The sequence below is a fragment of the Solea senegalensis genome, linkage group LG9, assembly GCF_019176455.1.
Source record: "Solea senegalensis isolate Sse05_10M linkage group LG9, IFAPA_SoseM_1, whole genome shotgun sequence".
Taxonomy (NCBI): Eukaryota; Metazoa; Chordata; class Actinopteri; order Pleuronectiformes; family Soleidae; genus Solea; species Solea senegalensis.
The window spans coordinates 5,180,370-5,203,051 of NC_058029.1; the positions used below are offsets into that span (position 1 = coordinate 5,180,370).

General features: G+C 40.7%; 1 protein-coding gene across 1 annotated transcript; it reads left to right on the forward strand.

Annotated features, from left to right (window-relative positions):
- Positions 1 to 3,297: 3,297 nt before the first annotated feature.
- Positions 3,298 to 22,213, forward strand: bcan (brevican). The gene is made up of 16 exons (XM_044034148.1): positions 3,298 to 3,418; positions 9,074 to 9,156; positions 9,510 to 9,902; positions 10,470 to 10,644; positions 11,627 to 11,754; positions 12,248 to 12,541; positions 13,138 to 13,546; positions 13,767 to 14,845; positions 15,493 to 16,203; positions 16,764 to 17,015; positions 17,852 to 17,956; positions 18,081 to 18,239; positions 19,969 to 20,051; positions 20,798 to 20,942; positions 21,035 to 21,217; positions 21,749 to 22,213. Exons 1-16 carry the CDS (start codon positions 3,414 to 3,416, stop codon positions 21,871 to 21,873), a joined length of 4,329 nt encoding a protein of 1,442 aa, XP_043890083.1. The 5' UTR covers positions 3,298 to 3,413; the 3' UTR covers positions 21,874 to 22,213.
- Positions 22,214 to 22,682: the final 469 nt, after the last annotated feature.

The following is a 22,682-nucleotide window of genomic DNA, read 5'->3' on the forward strand; positions in this document are numbered from 1 at the left end:
AAACCAGGTTTTTGCCCAGTATTCATAGTGAGGACCCTCATAGAGATAATGCGTTCCCTAACCCAGGGGCCTACTGGAGGGTCCAATCTGGTCCGCAGGATGAATTTGTGAAAATGTAATGTCAAATACTAGATATTTCAGTTCCAGATACCTATGACTAAATGTTATGTGTCTTTCTAGATTCACTGTTTCATGTGTAAATGGTAAAACGTAGGCATAATATTGTTGAAATTGTACTTTCAGGTTGTTCATTATACTGTATGTTTTGTAAAAACACACTTAAAGTGACTTTTTACACTTAAACTTAAAGTAAAGCAAGGGGGAAAATGTGGAGTTCTTGTTGTTTATCAGTTATTACGTGATAACCCCCCCAAAGCTACAAATACAAATACAGCTTTTGTTGCTTAGGCGCTCTCTGGTGGTGCAGTTGTGAAGATACAGAATGAAGAAGTGACGTCTGCAGGTCTGGTGAAGGTCTCACCAGACAGCAGGTTGATGGTTTTTGTCTAATTAATTAGAGATTATTCTAAAATTAAAGCTTCAGTTCTGAAAACTGATCTTGTTAAAAAAAGGAAGGTTGAGGAAATAGTGTAAAACTGTTTGAAGGTCAACGACAGTCAACAGTGGAGCTTAACTGGGCTGAGGGCGCCCTCTGCTGTTAGAGGAGAAGAATACACCTCATTTCCCCCCATTTTCTAGGCCAACAGAGGCTTGCTGTGTGAATGTTTTGTATTTTCTGCCACCACCAGGAGGCGCTGTTTTCAAAATGTATTGTTTTTTTCATAGTCATCTTAAGCAACTGCCCATCATCAATCATAGCAAGTTTGGTTTGGGTCAGACCTTCCGTCACAAAGTTATAAGAGTTTTGTTGTTTGTTGTAAAAAAATCCAACTTTGCTGCTCCCATCACGTACGCAATGCGACATTGCATTCAACCCAAGATGGCGGCCTTCCTGTTGGACTTACGACAGCGTCCTTAATGATTTTTGGACTGTTCTGACATGATTAACGTGTACCAACTTTCATTCATGTACGTGAAACATTTCAAAAAATCACCTGATGAAAGCGCTTTTCCATTTTCTTTGGACCCTCCCACTTCCGATTTTTGAATTTCCGAAACGACTTTCACACATAAATTTGGAGAAGAAGAAGAAGAGTAACTCCTTCAGTTTCAATAGTAACTCCTTCAGTTTCTAATCATTAGAGTCACTTTATCTCTCACTCAGTCATCTTTATCTTATTTTACTATACCAGTGTCTGAAGTATATGCGAGGAAGAGGAGGAGGATAAGCGTAAACACTAGAAGAGTATTTCTTATTTTCCTCCAAGTAGGAGGAACATGAGCTTCTGGTGGAGAAATTATTTTGGAAATAATGTGGAATTATTAGAATATTATGTCCATTGCCATTGTTATTTCAAGTTCTTACCCCAACATGGTATTACCTTATTGCCATACTATTCTGTTATTATTTATCCAGTTCTAATATCAAGTCAAACTGTAGCTCACACAGCTCACTGGTACCATCTCTTTACTTAAATGGTAATTATCCAGACCCAGTGCTCTGCTCATTATCCTGAGTTAATGTCTGAGTGTCTGGCTTCAGTGAGAGTCTCTGCTCGGGGACTTTCACGGTGTCGCACTCCTTTGTGCTCAGAAGAAAAAGAAGACACAAATTCCTGCCTTGTCTGCCTTGACGACAAGCTTTCACTCAACAGTGGAACACTTCATTTAACACAGACCGAGACCTTCAGTCATTATCCAGACTCTCACTCACCGTGACTCTCACCATGTAGAGGGTTAAAGGTAACGTCGAGCAAAACATATATTGCATAGCAACATGTGATTTAATATCTTTTTTTAGTCGAGATTATCCCTATTTATTACCCTCCTTAATCTCCTTGTGCTTGGGGAATAGTGTGAATACTTAGATTTTATTCCCTGTTATTAGCAACAGAAATGAAAGCTTGAGCTTTATTAAAACTAAAAGAGGCTTTGGATTTCCGTCTGTGTTGTGTTTACTATGTAAAAAAACAAGATTACCAAGGGAATGAGAAACGTGTGTTTTTTTTTTCTAATTTGTACCTGTCTCATTATTTGTAATTCTGTTTCATTCATCTAATTTAAATATAATCCTTCATATATAAAATGAAAGAAAGATTAAGTGTTCACCCGCTGTTATTAGTCAACACACTATGGATTTTATGGATTTTCTTACACCCCCGACTTTGCAGATTACACTTTCCATACACACACACACACACACACGGCACACATATTAGTCACACATGTGCATAATTCGTTTTTTATTACCCACTGCGATCAGGAATGTGTCCATGGTGCAGAGTGTGATTTAACCTTACACTCACAGTGTATACAGTATATATGCTGAGCGTAGTGAAGGCTGACTGCAGGGTCAGTGTGGGTGGAGACATTAAATGTAGTTTATAACAAAGTTCACCGTCACAGATATTTGAAAATGTTTGTTGTAAAAATACAAAAGACATTCTTCAATCAGTTAATGGTGTGTTCCATTTACATCGGAGGTTGGAACCAAGTTGTAAAAAAAACTTGAAACATTCAATAACGATGCTCTACACCAGTGGTTCCCAAAGTGGGGGCCATTACACTACGCAGGTGGCCCATGCAATGTCATAAAATCTAAATAAATTTATATGTTTCTAATCGAGTTTTAAATTGCTGTAAAATATGTACAATTGATTTTAAGAAATACTTATAAGGACGAAAACAAAGCTGTGGCATTTAAAGTATGTATTATTTTTCTTTTATCTGACCTATACTCAGACTTTCATTCAATATATTCTAAAATTAATTTCCTGAATGAAATGCCAAAATATATATATCATATTTCATGGTTAGGAGTCATGTCGTCTATAATTGATGACAATTTTCCATCTCGGTGGACAATATAGACTTCTATTCTATTCTATTCTTGTCAAAATGTCTGCTTTTTACTTTCATAAATATGACTTTTTATCGTATAATTTCAAATTCTTTTTTTAAATGTCTAATATTATTAATTCATCTCCTTTCTTTGATCTTATAATTATTAATTTTCAGGTTTTGTATGTTGACTGATCTCACATGACATAATTATGACTTTTTGATTTCACTCGAGTAAATGGGCTTAAAGTGTGTCCACTGTGTGCTCCTCCAGGTTAAATGGTGTCACTAGCAGGAGGTAGAGGAGGAGGAGGGGGAAGAGGGGGAGGAGTTGGGAGATGTTGGTCCTTTAATGCTGCCTCCCCTCTTCACCTCCTCTCCTCCTGGTGCCTCTACTCTCTTCCCTGGAGAAGCAGAGACGCGCAGTCACTCTGCTGGAGGAGAAAACTCTGAGAGCCGCACCTGTCCTGGAGGAACATCTTCACTTCCGAGGACCGAGAGCTGGATGAAAAATGAAGTAAGTCTGTTTCACCTGTTATTTACCCGGAGGAAACACCGTCAGTCTGTCTGTGCTTCTTTAATATTTCTGGATCGTTTACAACTATCAGTCATTATTGTGTGTTTCTCTGCACTCGGGACATAAAACAGTATTTAAATCATAATATTGTTCAGTGTCAAACATCACAGTAAGAGTGAAAGCACTGCAACGTGATCCTATTTTATTTAAAATGTCAAAAAAGTTAACAGCATTCACTGCTTTCATGTAGCCCTAAAGAACAGAGCTGCAACTATTGACCAGTTAATCGTTAATAAACTGTTTCCATAATCATAATATAATAATAATAATAATCTTTTAAATTAAGAAATCTCTATCTTTAATCTATGTAAAATGTTATGGAAGCAAATCCATAATCCACAATCAATTGTTGTCTTCTAATCTAATAATTATGACAGATCATCTCATCAGCAACAAGTTTAACATTTCAATTCAATATTAAAATGATTGTGTCCAACATTAAAGTAGCTGCCAACATATATATGTGTAATGTAGGTCTTCAGCACATGTGCTTATGTTTTCTGTGATTGAATGTTACTATTTTTTATTTAATTTGTTCAAAATGTTGTATATAAACTATGAAATGTCTTCATATAAATAGTGCAGTGTGTGTGTGTGTGTGTGTTCAGTTGTGTTCAGGTGTTAAATGGAAGAAGGCTAAGCTGATTAGGCTGATTGTCCAAAAACACTGTGCCTGGGAATAATCACTTGTTCTGCTGAGAAACCCATGGCAACAATCAGTTTTTACAACAAATCCTTGTTCTGAGAAAATGATCAGTGATCAAAAACATGATGCACTTCTTATTACTCGTTGAATCACTTGTTTCATCACGTTACTCATCATAAAACTTGACTTGTTTTTGAACATTCTATTAAACTCCTGCAAAGCTGCAGCATGTGACAGGGAGTGCAGCCGGCTCACTGCAGGAGCAGCAGGTCGTGCAGGTTATCGGTTATTTGTCTGTAGATTGTTGTTGTTCAATCTACAGACAAAGCAGCTCTTCAAAAACATGTATCAAACTAAATAATTAGCTGTGATGTCATGTGATGAAGTAGTAATACTTTGTTACAGTATGCTGGCGGAGCATTTTGTTCTTTACTTGAATTTTTACATTTTACATCCCTTGGTATGATGAAGCGTTAAGATTGACCTTCACTGGAGATAAGGGGTCTAGTCCAAAGCCTGATTTAAACACCTGAATTCACTACTTACTAGGTGTGGTCAAATGCTTTTGTCCTGAATCTCGAGGCTTCAAATGGGAGTTCAGATTCTTAATGGTGACATCACAACTAGTTCCCACTTGACTGTGATACATTTCGTAAATAAATTGCGCACATTGACGCATTTTCAGAGAAGGGAATCTGGTAAGTTAATGATCAGGGGTGGGTCAAAATATGTATATCGGGTGATATATCGTCGTCCTTTCTCATGTAATATATCGATATTTTAAAGGTGACATCGAATGCTTGTATCACACATATATGTTAGTTATGGAGGTCTACTTACATATATGAACTTGTTTTCATGGTTAAAAACCTCCTAATCGCTGCAAACGAGCCGATCAAAATATCTCCTCACTGATGCTCTCGTCAGCCGCTCTGTTTCAGACCAAAACCACACCCCCAGAATGTGGATTGTGTTGTGATTGGCCAGCCAACGAGAGCTTTCCTACTGTTCTGTGATTGGCCAGGTACGTGGAAGTGACGTAATAGATAGGACAGCTCTCAGATACACAGCTCCCCCTCTGGCACGGTGGATGCTCTGCATCTCAGCAGCTACAACGAGAGTAGTTCTTCTTCTTCTGCGGTTGAATGTACGCAACTGGATGTGCCCGGACTAGTGCCCACACCGGGAGGCGCTACAGTGGTGAGAGGAGTGGTGAGGATTTCTGATGACGAAATCAAATTAAGGAAGTGCAGATCCAGGAAAACAATACAACACTATTTTCTCAGCAGTGGCTGAACTGTTTGTTCTGAAACGTTAGGGTTTCATAAACGACGTAATGACGCAGATACACACACAAACGCAGCGTTAATTGGAGCTTCCGGTCTATGTGGCCTTTAATGAACAAATGAAGGTGCTCCAAAGTAAACAGTCTCTGCCACTTTCACTGCTACTTGATGTCTCCTCACGGTGGCGCAACTCAAATGAATGAGGGAAACTTGTGTGGAAGTTACCTGGCCTGAAGAAGAAGGAGTTTACAGGGATAATGGTGGAGGAGGCTACGTTAAGAGATGCTCCATCCACGTTGAAAACATAGACTTAATGCGCTTTGTTCTCCATGTCGTCAATGAACAGACATCATGCACTTTTAACTTTTCACAGACGTTTTGTTTTCTTCAGTTAGAGACAGATATCGTCACGTATCGCTATGTGATTGTCTTGCAATATATTAATTATCACAGAACCATTGTATCGTGATATTATTGGTATCGTGGACCATGAACCCTGTGATTCCCACCCCTGTTAATGATGTTAGAGAATGACTTCTGGTACAAAGACTATTTAAGCTTTGCAGGACTCATTGTAACCTCCCTAAATTTTCACCATTTTGAAAACTACCACTACTTAGAATGAGCAGCCATACAAAGTAATGAGGGGAGAGGATGAAGGCAAACAAGAATGGATGGATGGATGGACCGTAAAGACCGTAAAGACCTTGCTGATGTTTTACGTTTGTGCCCCATCGTCAAGGTGGTGAATAACACATTGAATCACATTTAACAACAAATTCCTCTTGATACTAAATCACAGTTCAATTAGATTCTTTCAGACACAGTTGACTTAAACATGCTTTTCAAACACTGCACACACACACACACACACCACTGATAATGAGTGCTGTCCTGTGCTGTGTTGCTTTTTTTTTGTCCGTCTGTCTGAGGTCATAAGGTCCTACACGATTCTTGCCATTTTTGACTTTTGTCCCCTCATTAAAAGTCTGTGAGTCTGTGGCTAACAGCTAATAAGACACGGCTCCTGCCTGAGGCTGGCAGGTCGTTTCTAATCATAACGTCTCCCTCTTGCCACTTGCTCATGCTGTACGGACCTTTCTTCTGTTTGTGCCACCCTGAGAGTTCCCCTCAGGCTGCTCCTTACTTCCTGTCAGATTGGGTCTGGGAGGATGAGGAAGGTGGGGGTGCGGTGGGGGGTTTAGTTGCCCCTGGAGATTGGCAGACTGAGCCCTTGAAGGTGGCGCGATGTGGGACTGGTCGACTCGTATGATGGAGGAGGTGACGAGGGGCAAAACCATGGGTAACAGTGGTTGTTGTTTCTGCAAGGAAGACGTGGTGGTGATGGTGGTGGTGGGGGTTCCTTTGAATCTCATCCTTTATAAAAATCCACTCAACTGTAGGTTCACCTTTGTATGTAATTAAAACATTGAAGAACTCTAGAGTTTGTAATCACCTTGTGGGAGAAGCACAAATTCATGAATCATGAATCAAGTTTCATGAAGCGATAATTAAGGCATGAAGTTGAAAGTGTCCAAATTAACTTATGGGATTGTTGTTGGGCCGTTTACATTGCACAGCGGGTTGAAGTGTAAGGATGGGTGAATCACTGAGCTGCATGAGTAAATGGGCCAAACTCTCACAAAGCTGGTGCAGTCCTCAAAGAGTGTAGATCACTTCCCTCCCCTCTCTCTCTCCTCCTCCACCACCACCCCCTCCACCCTCCTTCCAGCCTCAAATGACCCTTGCTGGCAAACTGAGCTGTCAAACATCCTCTCTCTTGGCCATCGTCGCCTTCCCCTCAAGGTGAAGTCATCGACTATTCAGCCACTTGTGAATGTGATGCCTCTCTTTTTTGCCTGGGCTCTGTCGCTCTCTGTCTTTCTGGGCCATTACCTCTGCAACACATGGTTGATGCGTCATAACATTTACATGTAGGATATGAATATTAGCGCACCAGTCTTTGCCACAGGGGTGCTTGTAGTCATTCGTTATAAGAGGTACTGTGAACCGTACTGTGAAGCTATTTTAATATATAATAAGAAACCACTCACTCCCCACACCAAAGTCCATAGAAGATAATGATGACCCTTTACCACCTTTTAAATTGCCATTAGGCTATTAGAGGATTATTTTTTTTTTTTGGGGCATATATAATGTCAAAATAATGACTTTCTTGTGTCTGATAAAAACACTATAGCGATACTGACCTTGAGTCTCTTCCCATACCAGTACCAGTCCATTTGTATTAAAGTATAAAGCTTTAACAACACATCACAATCCAACTGTATAACAAACAGTCTGTTTCCATAAAGAACAAACATTCAGCCTGAAACATCAACAACAAAAATGCTATTGCTGCTTTTTATTTTACTTTTTCTGCAAGTCTGTGCAAATATTTAATAAATACTCCAGGTTTTTTGTGGGATCAAATCAGAATTCACATTTTTACCTTTAAAAGTTTCTGGTCTGGGCGAAGCAATGCCGATAGTGAGTATTGTATCACTCGAGACCAGTTACCATGTAACCAGGAACACTGGACAATTGTTAGATTGTTGCTAGAGCGATGTGCATCATAATGACACACTGGAAAAGTTGCAGTCTCCCTGTCAAGACTGCCAAAATAAAGTAGCAGATGGAGAAATGACCACATTCATCCAGGGTACATTTGACTTCAATGCTCATTGTATTTGTTTGCATTGCAGACAAAAGCCAGACTTTGTTGTTCATGGTGTTTTACAGCAGTTGGCATCCGTCATGTTGTATTACTGCCCTAATATTAATGGGTGTTGGTAGTTTTTTTCGTAACGGTCAAAGAGTCTTAATGACCTGCATGTGAGTCAGTGGAAGTTATAGCTTTTAGATTTTAGGGAAAATGTGCACGTATACCAGAGGGTAACACGTTATCAGTTTTCTAACAAAACAAGGAAGAAAACAAGGTCTTAAAAGAGACAGTGAACATGATTGAAGAATGAAGGTAATAATGGTAAATCTTGTCCAGTCAGAGTCTGTGGCTTCAAGTCTCAATCAAAATTCAGCTCACACTCTGCAGCTCCTAGAGTCTGAGTCACAGCAGCTAAAGCTCCAAGGACACACAGGAGTCCGTCTGTCTGCTTCACACACACACACACACACACACACACTTGACTAACCCTAACTCCTTGTTTTTAACCTAACCTTGCCAGTGAAGTTCTTTAACCTACCTGCTGCTGCTGTTTAAAGTGTTTTTAAATCTCTGCCTCAAGCAAGGCCGTAAATCCCTGAAATTACATTGTGAACACAAACTAATAATGTTAAATAGTATATCGTAAAGTTTGTTGAAGGCACAAACCAGCTGTGCTAATTATAAACCTCAAACAATGTGTTGGGATATTGTTTGTTGACATTAGAATAGATACATGCCTTTGAAAAAATAGATTGATTTTCTTTTTCTAGTTTTAGAACTTATTTTGAGCTATTAGTTCTTGTAAAGCCACTGAAGAGGAAATTAGACCAAAGATCACGGTGAGCAAGGAAAGTCATATATTGTGTATCATTACCACTTATAGTACCACCCACTACCAGTCTTGGTATTGCTTGTTGAACATACAAAAAGTGTACACAGGTTGCATATGGACTAATAAGGATAAAATAATATCATTCCTGATTGTGTTTTCTCCACAGACTGGATGAGCTTCCCGCTCTGCTGCTGTGTGCCATCTGTCTCCTTGTCCTGCCGTCGTCCTCTACCTCCCACCATGACACAGGTACACATCCCTCGCTCCCTCCTTTTCTCCCCTTCTCTTTTATTTTCACGCTAGACTAGACTTGATTAAATCATCCATGACCTTTGACTGTAAATGTTAGGAGAGTCACTTCATTATGTGGGAACTGAAAATACAGGGTTGTCGGGGGAAGTTAAATTGAACTTCAAGACTGACACCTTTGCCAAAATCACCTCCTCCAGAACTTCAACCTACAAGTTGCTTTTATATGCTACAGAATAATTGCCCAGCCTTACGTGCAACACACAAACAAACAAACAATCTGCTGTAAATTGCAGATCATTTGCTTATTTTTAAAATGTTGCCTTGTGAAATTAAAGCTTGCTTCTCTTCAGATGATTCAAAGCTTCTCCATGTGACCATCCCCACGCCCTCGCCAGTGTTGGCCGTACTGGGCGATTCTCTAACGTTACCCTGCCTGGTGTCTCTGGCCCACCCTCCACCCTCGCCGTCCACCAACGGCCGCCATGCCGTGCTATCTCTCCCCCGGGTCAAGTGGAGCGTGCTGAATCATGGCCGTGAGACAGAGATCCTGGTGGCCCGTGGGGACAGGGTGAGAGTTAGCGAGGCCTACAAGGATCGCGCCTCTCTGCTGAACTACGCCTACTCCCCTGCTGACCTCACCCTGCACCTGGAGAACCTGAGGAAGAACGACACCGGCTTCTACCGTTGTGAGGTGCAGCAGGGGCTGGAGGATGCTGACGAAGTGGCTCACGTCAAAGTCAAAGGTAAGAACCATAAGAAGGAAACCATAATATGAAGACAAAGGCAATTTTGGACAGACTATGAGTTTAGTTCTTTGTTTCTTGTTTTCTGTTTGGTGTCCCTTTTTTGTTGTTGTCTTATTTTGTAGTTTTTCTACCTGTGTGGTATGTTTACTTCCTGTTATTCTGTAGTCCCGCCCTAGTTCAATGTGATTGTCTTCTCCACCTGTGTCTTATGAGTTACACCTGTGTGTAATTATCCCTGTCACTCTGGTGTACTTGGTCTTCATGCTCCCCAGTCTTTTTTGTTGGTTCATCTGTTCTGTTTTGCTGTTTGTACCCATTCTTGCGTTTATGCCCCCTCTGGGAAATGCGGGAAATGCATGGATAGTCTTAAAAAAAACAGGCTCATTCACTCAACTGCCTTACCTGTGCAAGCGACAACCACTAACACTATAGCTGCCATGCTAACACTATTTTGTTAGTCACCATCTCCTGTGTCGCTGAACCTCTGCAATCTCTGCAAATTCAGAATGCAGACACACTTGTGCTGTATGTACATAGTAAAAGTGTGAATTAAATGTTTTACAGGGGTGGTGTTTCATTATCGAGATGCATCGAGTCGGTATGCCTTCACCTTTGAGCTGGCCAGAGAGGCCTGCAGGGATATCGGTGCTGATATTGCTACTCCAGAGCAGCTCCTAGCAGCGTACCACAGTGGATATGAGCAGTGTGATGCAGGCTGGCTCTCAGACCACTCAGTGAGGTGAGGACCTGACAACGCAACACAACCTTCAGTTTCCTTTTGGAAAAGGCAAATAAGTAGAAAAGGGCAGAGAACATACTCTTAAAGTAGTGAAGCTGATATAGATTTAATTTGGAGAGCGTTTAGTTAAGTGGCTGCAATCAGTTTTTCCAAAACACAGAGTCAAACAACCATTCACTCGCACATTCACACGTACGGTCATTTTAAAGTGTCCATTTAACCTCAGCATGTTTTGGACTGTGGAAGGAAGCCAGAGAATCTGGTGAAAACCCATGAACATGCAAACTTCATGCAGAAAGGCCCTTGTTCTGACTGTTGTGGAAAAATGATGAGGATGCAAAGGGAGAGTCAAGATGGCTCTGAGGCACAGAGAAAGATACACAGTTTCATAGCCAGATCTCACGTCATGAACTTATCTGTGTAGCACACAAAAGGTGCCTGTGAAAGGACAAGTATGGCCTTGGTCTCAGGAACAGAAAGATTAGTGAATCACTTCAATGTGGGCATTACCCAGTTTGGTGTGAATGTTTAGACAGTAAGTGTTTGATACAAAACTATGCAAGAAATATAAAGAATAAGTGTTATTTCCATTCCACTGACCGAGCCACAAACACGGGTCTTTTTGCTGCAAAGTCAACAGTACCTCATACGGCAAATATTCGAATTGAAATAACCCTTGGATGCAGCTTCACATAAACTTAAACAATAAGTTGACAACATTGCGACACTGACATGCACCATCCAGTTTGGCTGTGGGTCACTTTGGAGGGCTGGTAGTGGACCATGCTGTCAGCTGATATTTGAAATGCTGTGTATATCCTCACACTGAAAGACATTGATGATTGAGGAGCGGTACTCAACAAACTTTTTGTCCCACTTCAGCGCCCCCTCAGAAAAGAACTCAGACAAGTGTGAGGGTTAGAGTGTTCACAGATGAAGAGGTGCTTGGTGTTTCAGTGCCATGTGTCATTTCCTTCTGTAGATACCCCATTCAGCAGCCCAGAGAGGGCTGTTTTGGCGACATGGATGAATTTCCTGGAGTGAGGAACTATGGACACTTAGAGCCTGATGAGCTTTATGACGTCTATTGCTATGTGCAGAATATTGAGGGTAAGAAAACCAACAGGCTTTTTTTTTTTGTGTGTGTGTGTTATATACTTTCATTAACTTACTAATGAAAGTACTATTTGTGGTAACTGTTTTGTGCACCAAACAAAGAAAACCTTAATGTTACATTATAAAATTATGTTTTGATTATTAAAATTCTTCATTTAGTGTTTGTCCCTTTCCTCTTCCAACTTCAAAGTGGCCCAGTTCCGAAAGCCAGCAACATATATTAATGTTTTTTTTCCAGGACTTTGACTGTCTGTATAGATACCTGACCTCAGTTCCATCCAATACCTTTTAAAATGAACTGCAAACTAAACTTTATCCCACAATATCAGTGTTGGACCTCACTAATGCTCTTGTGGTTGACCTGTGTTAAAGCTATATGTAAAATGTCATAATGCTCCTTAAAATAAATAAATAAATATTCAACTTACAATTTAGTGCTGTAGGTTGTTATTTGATGTTTATTTACAACCTGTGTCTTCATGTAAAGGTGAGGTGTTTCATGGCTCCGCCCCCCTGCGATTCACCTTCTGGGAGGCCAAAGCTTACTGTCTGAAACATGCGGCAGAGTTGGCCACCACTGCTCAGCTTTATGCAGCCTGGAATGATGGACTCAACCACTGCAGTCCCGGGTGGCTGGCGGATGGAAGCGTGCGGTACCCCATAGTCACCCCCAGGGAGCGCTGTGGAGGTGGCGAACCAGGGGTCAGAACCGTCTATCGCTACAGCAACCAGACTGGCTTTCCCGAGGCTCACTCACGTCATGATGTCTACTGCTTCAGAAGTAAGAGAGTGATCTTATATGTGATGGATGATTTTAAAATGGATCTGAATGAATCTCCCAATCCCCTACTATTTGCACCAGTTTTTGATCAGGATCCCTTTATGGGGTTCCAAAATACATCTGAGATGCATAACAGAGCAAGACTGAAGAATATTCTAATGAGGCCTTTCTAAGGCCCGGGTTCTTTACTGTATTTGTATTTTTCTTAACCAGATTGGAAAACCTACTTCCTCCAATTGTATCAAAAATGCTTTAGGACTTGGAGAATCTCAGCATTGAACTCACAAAAATACCAAAAGAGAAACTAGTGTCTTTCTGTTGAGGAAAATGCCCATATGGGAAAGTCATAAAGTCCCAGACCGTTACGCAAACCATACATATTAGGATCACTTGCCTTGTGCTCCTATATTTCTGCATCTTCTAATGTAGCCAGAAACACTGCAGTCAAAGATACTCACAGTGTTATTCTTCTTTCTTACATGCAACTAAACTTTGTCTAATTCACAAACGCGTTATTATTCATAACAAGTATAATACATAATTTATAGGAGTAATAGTGAAATTATAAATAACATTTTGTTTGTTCTTTATTTCAGGTGATCACCATCTTTACACTGAATCTCCTCAGGATTTTCTCACCACTGATTCAGTTCATGATGAGGTAACCCATGGTGAGGTTAGCCATCATGAGGTGACCCATGGTGATATTACACATGATGAGGTAACCCATGGTGAGGTTAGCCATCATCAGGTGACCCATGGTGATATTACACATGATGAGGTGACCCATGATACAGTGACCCATGGTGACATAACTCATGGTGAGGTCACCCATGATGCAGTGACCCATGGTGACATAACTCATGGTGAGGTTACCCATGATGCAGTGTCCCATGGTGACATAACTCATGGTGAGGTTACCCATGATGCAGAGACCCATGGTGAGGTTACCCATGATCGGTTACCATTGATGGCGTTACCCATGATGATGTTACCCATGATGCGGTGACCCATGATGTGGTGACCCATGGTGAGGTTACACATGATGAGGTTACCCATGATGATGTTACCTATGATGAATTTACGCATGGTGAGGTTACCCATGATGAGGTGACCCATGGTGACATTACCCATGGTGAGGTTACCTATGATGCGGTGACCCATGGTGAGGTTACCCATGATGTGGTGACCCATGGTGACATTACCCATGGTGAGGTTACCTATGATGCGTGACCCATGGTGAGGTTACCCATGATGAGGTGACCCATGGTGACATTACCCATGGTGAGGTTACCTATGATGCGGTGACCCATGGTGAGGTTACCCATGATGTGGTGACCCATGGTGACATAACCTATGGTGAGGTTACCCATGATGCGGTGACCCATGGTGACATTGCCCTTGAGGAGGTGACCCATGGTGACATTACCTGTGATGAGGTGACCCATGGTGAGGTGACAGCAAAAGTGGATGTGGAGGTGCTACATGCCCAGACAGTCAGACATGTCCAACAGGTCCATGTGGAGGCTCAGTCCATAACACTGACATATGACAAAGAGCCATCGTTCACAGAAGACCTTTATCACTATGTCACTTCTCCACCTGAGCATCAACAGCATCTTACCACCCAAGATATCTGGGAGCCTGTAGAGAAGGCCAGCTATCCGGAGTCCTATCAACCAGCACCTGAAGAAAACCCAGACACAAATCATGAAGAGTCTCACATACATCCAACCTCTTCAAATGCAGATCATGAGGTAACCACTGTTGAAGACTCAGCTCTTGATAAAGTAGAGTCTTCAACAGCAACAGCAGCAACAGCTGCTACTTTAACAGCTGTTGATGAGAGAGAGAGCAGAGATCCAACAGATTCTGAGACTAACCTAGAGACTCAAACCCTGGGTATGCCAGGTGTTAATGCAACATCTGGAACAGACTTGGATGAGTTGCTCAGCAGTTCTTCACAGGTGCATCAAGAAAGGGAGCTTCCCGTTTCCCAAGAGGACCACACTCCAGGCATCCACTTAGAACAAGATTTTGACACTAAGCTGATATTCTCAACTCCTTCTTACGATATTTCTGGGCAACCAGAAGAGGCCAGTGCAAGTAATGAGGAAGTTTCAGTTGTGATAACTTCAAACAGTATTAACTCCACTACACCACGTGTGAACCACCCAGCAGAAGTGGAGCATGAAGGTGAGAATGGAAGTCCTCCAGTTGATGAGACGCAAGCCCCAGTAACTCGGAGTGTGATTGGCTTTGGCACCTCTTCCTGTGTTGAAGTGGACTCTGTGACTGATTCAAGTAAGTACACAGTCAGTATTAAAGTCAAGATGTTACGTGGCCTTACAGTTAGTGGCTGTCATCAGCATTCAGGCCACAGTATGTCATCTATCTTTAAAGTACACTCATTGCCAGTGAACCTGTGAGGATTGATACTTTGTTATATTTGCATTTGAGAACATGTCTTCAGTTTCAAGTCTTTTTATGTGACAATATTGAAAATATTCACATTTAATGAGCTGAAAAATCTGAAAGCTTGTATTAATTATTAAAATCCCTCAGACACTAAATCAATTCTAAACAAAAAAGTTCACGATTAATTTAGTAATTTATTAACAATCGATTAATCAAATAATCATTGCGTGTCTGCATGTTTGCAGATCTGAGATGCCGGATTAATAATCTGTAAAGTAAAAAGTATCACTCATTTCTTAATATAATAAATGCATTACGGAGCAAAAAAAAAAAAAAAAATTGTTACTGATCTAAAGGTTGAAGTGATTGGATACAGGTTTGAAAAGTACTATTAATGTTGTAAATCGCATCAACGCACACGTCTAATGTACAAAAGTATATAAACAGATTGTTTCCTGTCGCAGATTTCTGTTATCATGCTGAAATTCTTTAAAAAAGAAGAATATAAATATGACAATCTCTTTTCTTCACAGCTTATCATAATCCTCAACCCTTCCCAGTCGACTATGATGATGAGGAATTCAAGAGCGTGTCAGATCCGGTCGAGCAGCGTGGACACATCCATGCCACTGAGATCCCAACCGCAGAGGTCCTCACAGTCACAGAGCACTCTGACTTCACTGTGGACGCTTCCATCCTGAACAATGATCCTGCCACTGTGTTGTCATCTGTCACCCCGTCTCCTCCTATTGGGGTTGAAACCAGCCCCGCAGAGATGATCACTTTCATACCAGAGAGCAAGGCTTCCTCTGGGGCTGAACCTCTGGAAGACATCAAGGAAAATATCGAACAGCAGACAGTTGGTGAAAGCCAACAAGCATTTCTCAGCATGAGGGAAAACATCACAGGCAGTGACTCAGAGGAGAAGGATCAAGACGATGGAGAAGGATCAGGAGAATCATCGGGAGAAACACCGGAGATGAAACCAGAAATTCCTTTGACCAACCCGACTGTTTGTCGTTGTGGTGAGGCCGACAACGGTGAAGATCCTCATTCAGATGTAGAAATCACTCTGATCCCTCATCCGACCCTCACACCCAGATGGGAACCAGAACCTTCCTCCTCCTCATCCACGCTGCAGGAGTCTCTCTCTGATCGAGAATACAGCGCTGAGAGTTCCACTGCAGGGGAAATGTACGATATCTCCAAAGAGCAAGAGGTGATCACCGCCAGCAACATCTATGGTGAGTGTAAGGTGTATTTCTACAAAAGCAGAACATCTCAGACAACATCATTTACCACAAAATATTCCAGAAACACATTGTGGAAATCAGATGAATACAAACAAATATTGTAGTAAAGTAAAGTAAAGAAGATGATTCCTTGAAGTATTTATAAAGCAGTTAAAGACTTTCCTTTTTAAATGGGCTTTTAGACAAGGGTTTTTATTGTTTTATTTCTTTCATTGCACTTTCCTGTTTTTGTTTTTAATGTACCCTGTCAGTATTTTACTTGTATTGCCTTGTGAAGCATGTTGTGATTCCATATCTGTGAAATGGCAATACAAAAATGAGTTGCATAAAACCAGTAAAATCAGTACAAACAAATGTATGTTTAATCAAGTGATTGATTCGTTGACTATATCAGACTAAAACATGTTATTATTTCTGTAACTTTTACTTATTTCTTAGGTAGTTTTTATTCGACACAAAATTCTCAGTCTATTTTACACATATTTTTTCTACAAAGCATCGTTGTGTGTGTGTTTCGAAGTAACCAGTGAATGAATGAACTGTCTCAACAGAACACGGATTAGCAGCAGGTGTTGGAGAATCCGCCACATACGAGCCCTCGGATAGAATGAGCACGTGGCACCAAGGTTTGGAGAACAGCGACGCAACTCTCACCACAGACGGTCATGACGAGACTGCTACTGATCATGGCTTCTCCTCCGAGGATGATGATGATGATGACGACGAGGAGGACAACGTCAATGAAGAGGAGGAGGATGAGGGAGAAGACTCCCTGCCTGCTGCGATACCAGGAGCCATTTCAGGTGCCGCCATGTTTGATGACAACAGAAACTGCTGTGTGTGTGTGCGTGTGTGTGAGATTATCTTCCCACTTTATATATTTTAGCACAAGCTCTCGACAGTAAAATCATCTCTGTTATATAAGAAGTTTTATAAATATGTCAGTGTGTGTGTGTGTGTGTGTGTGTGTATATTGTTATCTGTAAACTGTCTATGGTGGGTTTGTTTTTTGTGTATATATATATATGTGTGTATATATATATATGTGTGTGTGTATATATATATATATATATATGTTGTTTTTTTGAAACAATACAATTTATTATATTATACAAAATCATTTTGGTATGAATGAGTCGTCATGTGTCAAACAGGAAAATCAATTTGTTTAAATGGGTCTTTGAAAAGGCTTTTTTCTTAACATGTATCTCCCTAAAAGTGCTATAAACACACAATATATTAATATTAGTTTTAATAAGCTTTATTTAAACATGAGTAATAAGATACTTTCAAATTGTAATTACAATATTTGTTTTTGAAATGTCACATTACATCTTATACATAATGATATGCATGTAAAACTGCAGCACAGCCTTCACTCCATTATTAATGTAACAGCTCCCTCTAGTGGGGTTTATTTATTTGACTTGGAGGAACAGTGATTTATTTTAGGAATTAGGTGAAAGAAAATGGTGTGTGTTAGCTTAAAAGGTCAATCGAATAATTGAAATGAAACTTTCCATAACACAACATTATATAATATAATATAATAATAGTCCACATACAGAAGAGCAGCCAGGATACAGATTCACAGCTTTTGTTATTTTGTCTTCGTGTGTGTGTGTGTGTGTGTGTGCAGTTTCCTGCCTGGAGAACTCCTGTCTAAATGGAGGCACTTGTGTTGAGGGTGAATCACCGCGGTGCTTTTGTCTCCCTGGTTACGGAGGAGACTTGTGCCAGACAGGTGCAGTGTAACTTGTCTGAGACACCCACACTCTCCTCACACAACCCTCCAAATACAAATGGAAAAACCTTCCAACTGGTTCCCAATTAATACTTTCCCTCTGCTCCTTCACTGTGTGTGTCAGACGTGGAGGAGTGTGAGCCAGGCTGGGAGAAGTTTCAGGGTTTCTGTTACCAACACTTTACCAAGAGGCAGAGCTGGGAGGCGGCGGAGCAGCACTGCCGTATGTGTGGTGGACACCTCATTTCTATCATGACCCCAGAGGAGCAGGACTACATCAATGGTAAAACTCCAAACCCTGAAAGACTGAATTTTAGCAGACAGTCTCAACCACAGGTCAATGGTGCATCTCTGCAGCTTTTATCCAAGGTCAAATCCATTATTCTTTCTTATTTTACAGTGTCGTATTCATTCTTTTGTCAGGACTCGTCTTGATTATTGCACTGCACTTTACGTCTTCCTGCACATTTTAAGAACTCATTTAGTTGTTTTTATATAACTGACCTTTTAAAACGCGGTTTTTCATGGATTAAGCTGCACTTGGTGGTTAGCACTCGCAGCAAGAAGGCCCAGGTTCGCGACCCGGTTGGAACAAGGGTAAATTGAACACTCTAAATTGACCATGATGGTTGCTGAGTGTACCCCACCCATCGCCCTATGTCAACTGAGATTAGCACAGAGCCCCCCGCTTTATCCTCCTCTTGTGGAGGATAAAGCGTGAGAAAACGTATGGATGGATTTTCTCAGATTCTGGATTAAGCTCCCTCCCTGTGTTAGGACAGCCCCCACTGTCTGGTTTTCAAACTCATCTTAAAACTGGTTATATATATAAGTAAAGCTACATTGGCTTGCATAGGTTACATCAAATTTCTTCCATTTTCTAAGTAATATGATCACATGACCAGAGGTGGGCAGTAACGCGCCACATACTCCGTTACATGTACTTAAGTAACCTTCTGGATAAATTGACATACTTTTTTACTTTGACTTGTTTTAGTTATTGTTGATATTGTTTGGGCAATATCTGATTTTGCACATTCCTATTTTATATTTTTGTCTATTTGACGCTCATGCCCTGATTATTAGTAGAAGTTACTCAGTGCTTGAGTAATTTTTTTCCATCAAATACTTTATTACTCTTACTCAAATAATTATTTGGACGGCTACTTTTTACTTTTACTTGAGTCATAAAGTAACAGTACTCTCTACTCTGCCCACCTCTACACATGACTATGCATTCTGTAAATATCTCGAAGTTTAGTTTTATTTTGGAAATATGATGACGTATATATGAGTACAAGTGAAAGTTGTTAGAATATATGACTATAGGGAGTTCTACAGGGCTGGATATATAAAAAAAAGTGTTCTGTCTGTTTTTGGCAGCTGTTTTCAACATGGTAGAGCAAATATTTTGGTGTCCGTGGAAACTGGGTTCAGTTGTGTAATCATGAAAAACAAACTAAAATCAAGGCTTATTAAAACAGTTGGAGGTCAATCTCTCATTCATGCTTTAAAACTGCAAAACAGTGATTTACCATCATAGACACAACTATGATCTTTCATGTCTTCCATTGTTGTAGTTCTTCTTTCATGGTTTTGAAGACGGTGTTGGTATTTGGTCTGGCAACACAGCCGTGAGATAGTTATCTGGCATTCCTCTGGCGGTTGCCATGGAACATATAGACTCATACTGATGCTGTTATCGTTCACTCCACTTTCAACAGGGAAACTGGATCAAGTTGATGGCATTGAAAGTATATTATTGTTTTCAAATGTCTATGGGGCCCAACACGTTGCAGTTTTATCTGATTGGTGAATTTTAATGAACTGGATCCATTAATAATTTATAATTAATTACACAATTTCTTGAAAGCATATTGATGTCTGAGAAAGAAAAACACCTGTACATCCTCTAACAATTATTTTTCTAACAATAATGACGACTGCAGCTTTAATCCTGCTCCTTAAAAACTGCTTTTGAATTGTCTCATTTGTCTTATTGTATCTTTTAGACAAATATAAAGAATATCAGTGGGTTGGACTGAATGACCGAACCATAGAGGGAGACTTCCGCTGGTCAGACGGGAACCCACTGGTGAGTTCCACCACATTTTTGATCAAATTTGCATTGAACTGTAGACTGTTAAAGGAGATTGACAACATGACCGCTCTCCAAACTGGAGCAAAAACATCTGGATCGCCCTCTGGTGGATGGTCGTGGTATAAATAATTAATTCATTCAGCCCCCTTTTTTGATAGTTTTTCTTTTGTGTAGTTCTTGTCACATGAGAACCTCCATAGACATCTCATTATATTGTGTGTTCAATAGCTCATGTCTCATAAAATCAACTGCTTTATACACACTTTGATTTCAACCACTGGTTTTAGAGCTGCTATTTTGAAGCCTGAGGACTGGCAGGTCATGTCTTAAGGCATGCACTGTTTTGTGGTCTGTTTGAGTATTTAATGGGACCATTATTAATGATCAATTATGTCATAACTCCTGAATGAGGACGCCAATTCCTCCCTACAAAAGTTTACTGACATTATAAATAAAGTAAGAAGTAGACATACTTTCTCAAAGAAGTGCAGTCACCCCCTGATGGACATTCAAAAGAAGACGGCTTTCAGACACTTCCGTATTGGCCTCGCTTTCCAGAATATCAGAGACTGTGTCCTTATTTATCTACTGGCTACAGTGGGTGCAGTGTGTTTATTTACAGTTTATGGTTTTAACTAGTATAGATTTATCATGTGTGAGATGTTTCTCTAAGGTTAAAGAAATAAAAAAAGCAGTATTTCATTTAGTTTGTATCCTTCATGTCACTCTGTGTGTGGCAGCTCTATGAGAACTGGCTCAGAGGTCAGCCTGACAGCTACTTCCTCTCTGGCGAGGACTGTGCAGTGATCGTGTGGCACGACGGCGGCCAGTGGAGCGACGTGCCCTGCAACTACCACCTGTCCTACACCTGCAAGAAGGGCGTGTGTGAGTTGACTTGTTCTGCTCTCGTGTGCTCAAATCACCACACGGTGATTGGTTTTCATAAGTAAGAAAACAACTGTAATTGTGTCTCACAGCCTCTTGTGCCGAGCCCCCTCAGATTCCCCACGCTAAAGTCTTTGGGAAAGAACGCTCGCATTACGAGACCAACGCCAAGGTGCGGTACTACTGTGAGGAGGGTTTCGTGCAGAGACTGAATCCTGTCATCAAGTGCCTGCCTAGCGGTCAGTGGGAGGAGCCTGTAATGACCTGTGTGCCATGTAAGTGGTTTATGAGACTGAGCTCTTTGTCTGGGGGGGGTTAGCATTTCTGATGAAACTCAAATCGGTGATCTTTCCTTCAAGCATCTCTTGCTTTTGTCCAAGATAAACCTGGCCCCCCAACTTGAACTCCTGTCCACACACACACAGACCAAAATAAGTGAATAATTACAAACATTTATATGCAAAAATAAACACAGTATTTTCACAGTAAATGTGGATTAAAAACTATTCTTTGCTTGCTTAAAATCAAAACCAAGGTGACTCTTAGTTATTGTTTATTATTGGAGTTATTGTATTGTTTTCTTTTTTGATACCATGTGATCTCTGGTGCTTGGACCTCAGGTTGACAACCATGGCTCATATGCAACAGGCAGACTTGCCAAGACCAAAACAACCAAACATCAGCAGCAAATGATGCATACTTAAAATTAGACTCATCATTCATCCACTTATCCATTCATTCATCCATCCTCGAATGACTGTAAAAGCCTGTGAACCTCTACTTTGCTGTCTTTCTCTCTCCTGTAGCTCATACAGTGGAAGGAGACGCCGTCACCTCACTGCCTCAACAGCATGAGAAGGTCACGGAGGTCATGAGTGCGGCCGCAGAGAAAGCGACGCCCATGCACATGGACGTTACCCAGAATGTGTAAAGTCTCCTGCTGTCCAAATCTCTTTTTCTCTTAAAAAGAATTCACACATTTCCTCTTGAGACTCTCTGGAAAATGTGGATTAGTGCTTTGAATTCCAATGTGTTTTACAGGAGAGGAGAAAGTTAAGCACGACTGAAGAGTTTGGGAAGAGTCAGGTGGATTTGTTCCCCAATAGAATACTGACCTAGATGTACTGTTACGTCCTCATGAAGCTGGGTCAGGGTCAAGGTTAGAGGCTGCAGAAGAAGTGCTTGTGTTAAAAAATTAACAGTTCATTCTATGGTGTATTCCAGATTAGGTTTTTTATAATGTATTATATATTTGTAGTGTTCAAAAAAAGTCTCTCTTGGCTCGTCAGTGCTCGTGTTTCATTATGACAAGATCTGGGACAACAGACATTGAAGTGTTATCTCTTAATGCTGATGGAGGATAAATACTTGATAAATATTTAATTGGAGAAGCTTTTCAACTTCATTTTCCATATGTATTTGTTTTGAAAAGGGTGAAATCTTCACTCCCATATTAGATTTTGTAGGAGAAGACTGATTCTTGCCTTTACAGCTGTTAGCTGCCACACTGGTGTCAAAAATCACACTGGATCATTTCCACCCGTTTAGATGGGAACGTTTGTGTTTAAACTTGTCTTCATTGTGGTTACGTGTCAGTGTCCCCCTGAGGTCGTTTTTGGCAGATCAGGAAGATCCCAACTTCTTTCATGAAGGTAAATTTACACCTGAATCAAGATTGGATTGTCCTCCGATCACCAAAAACAACAGCTTATGGGACTTTGTACTGGGGTTTGTGCTTAT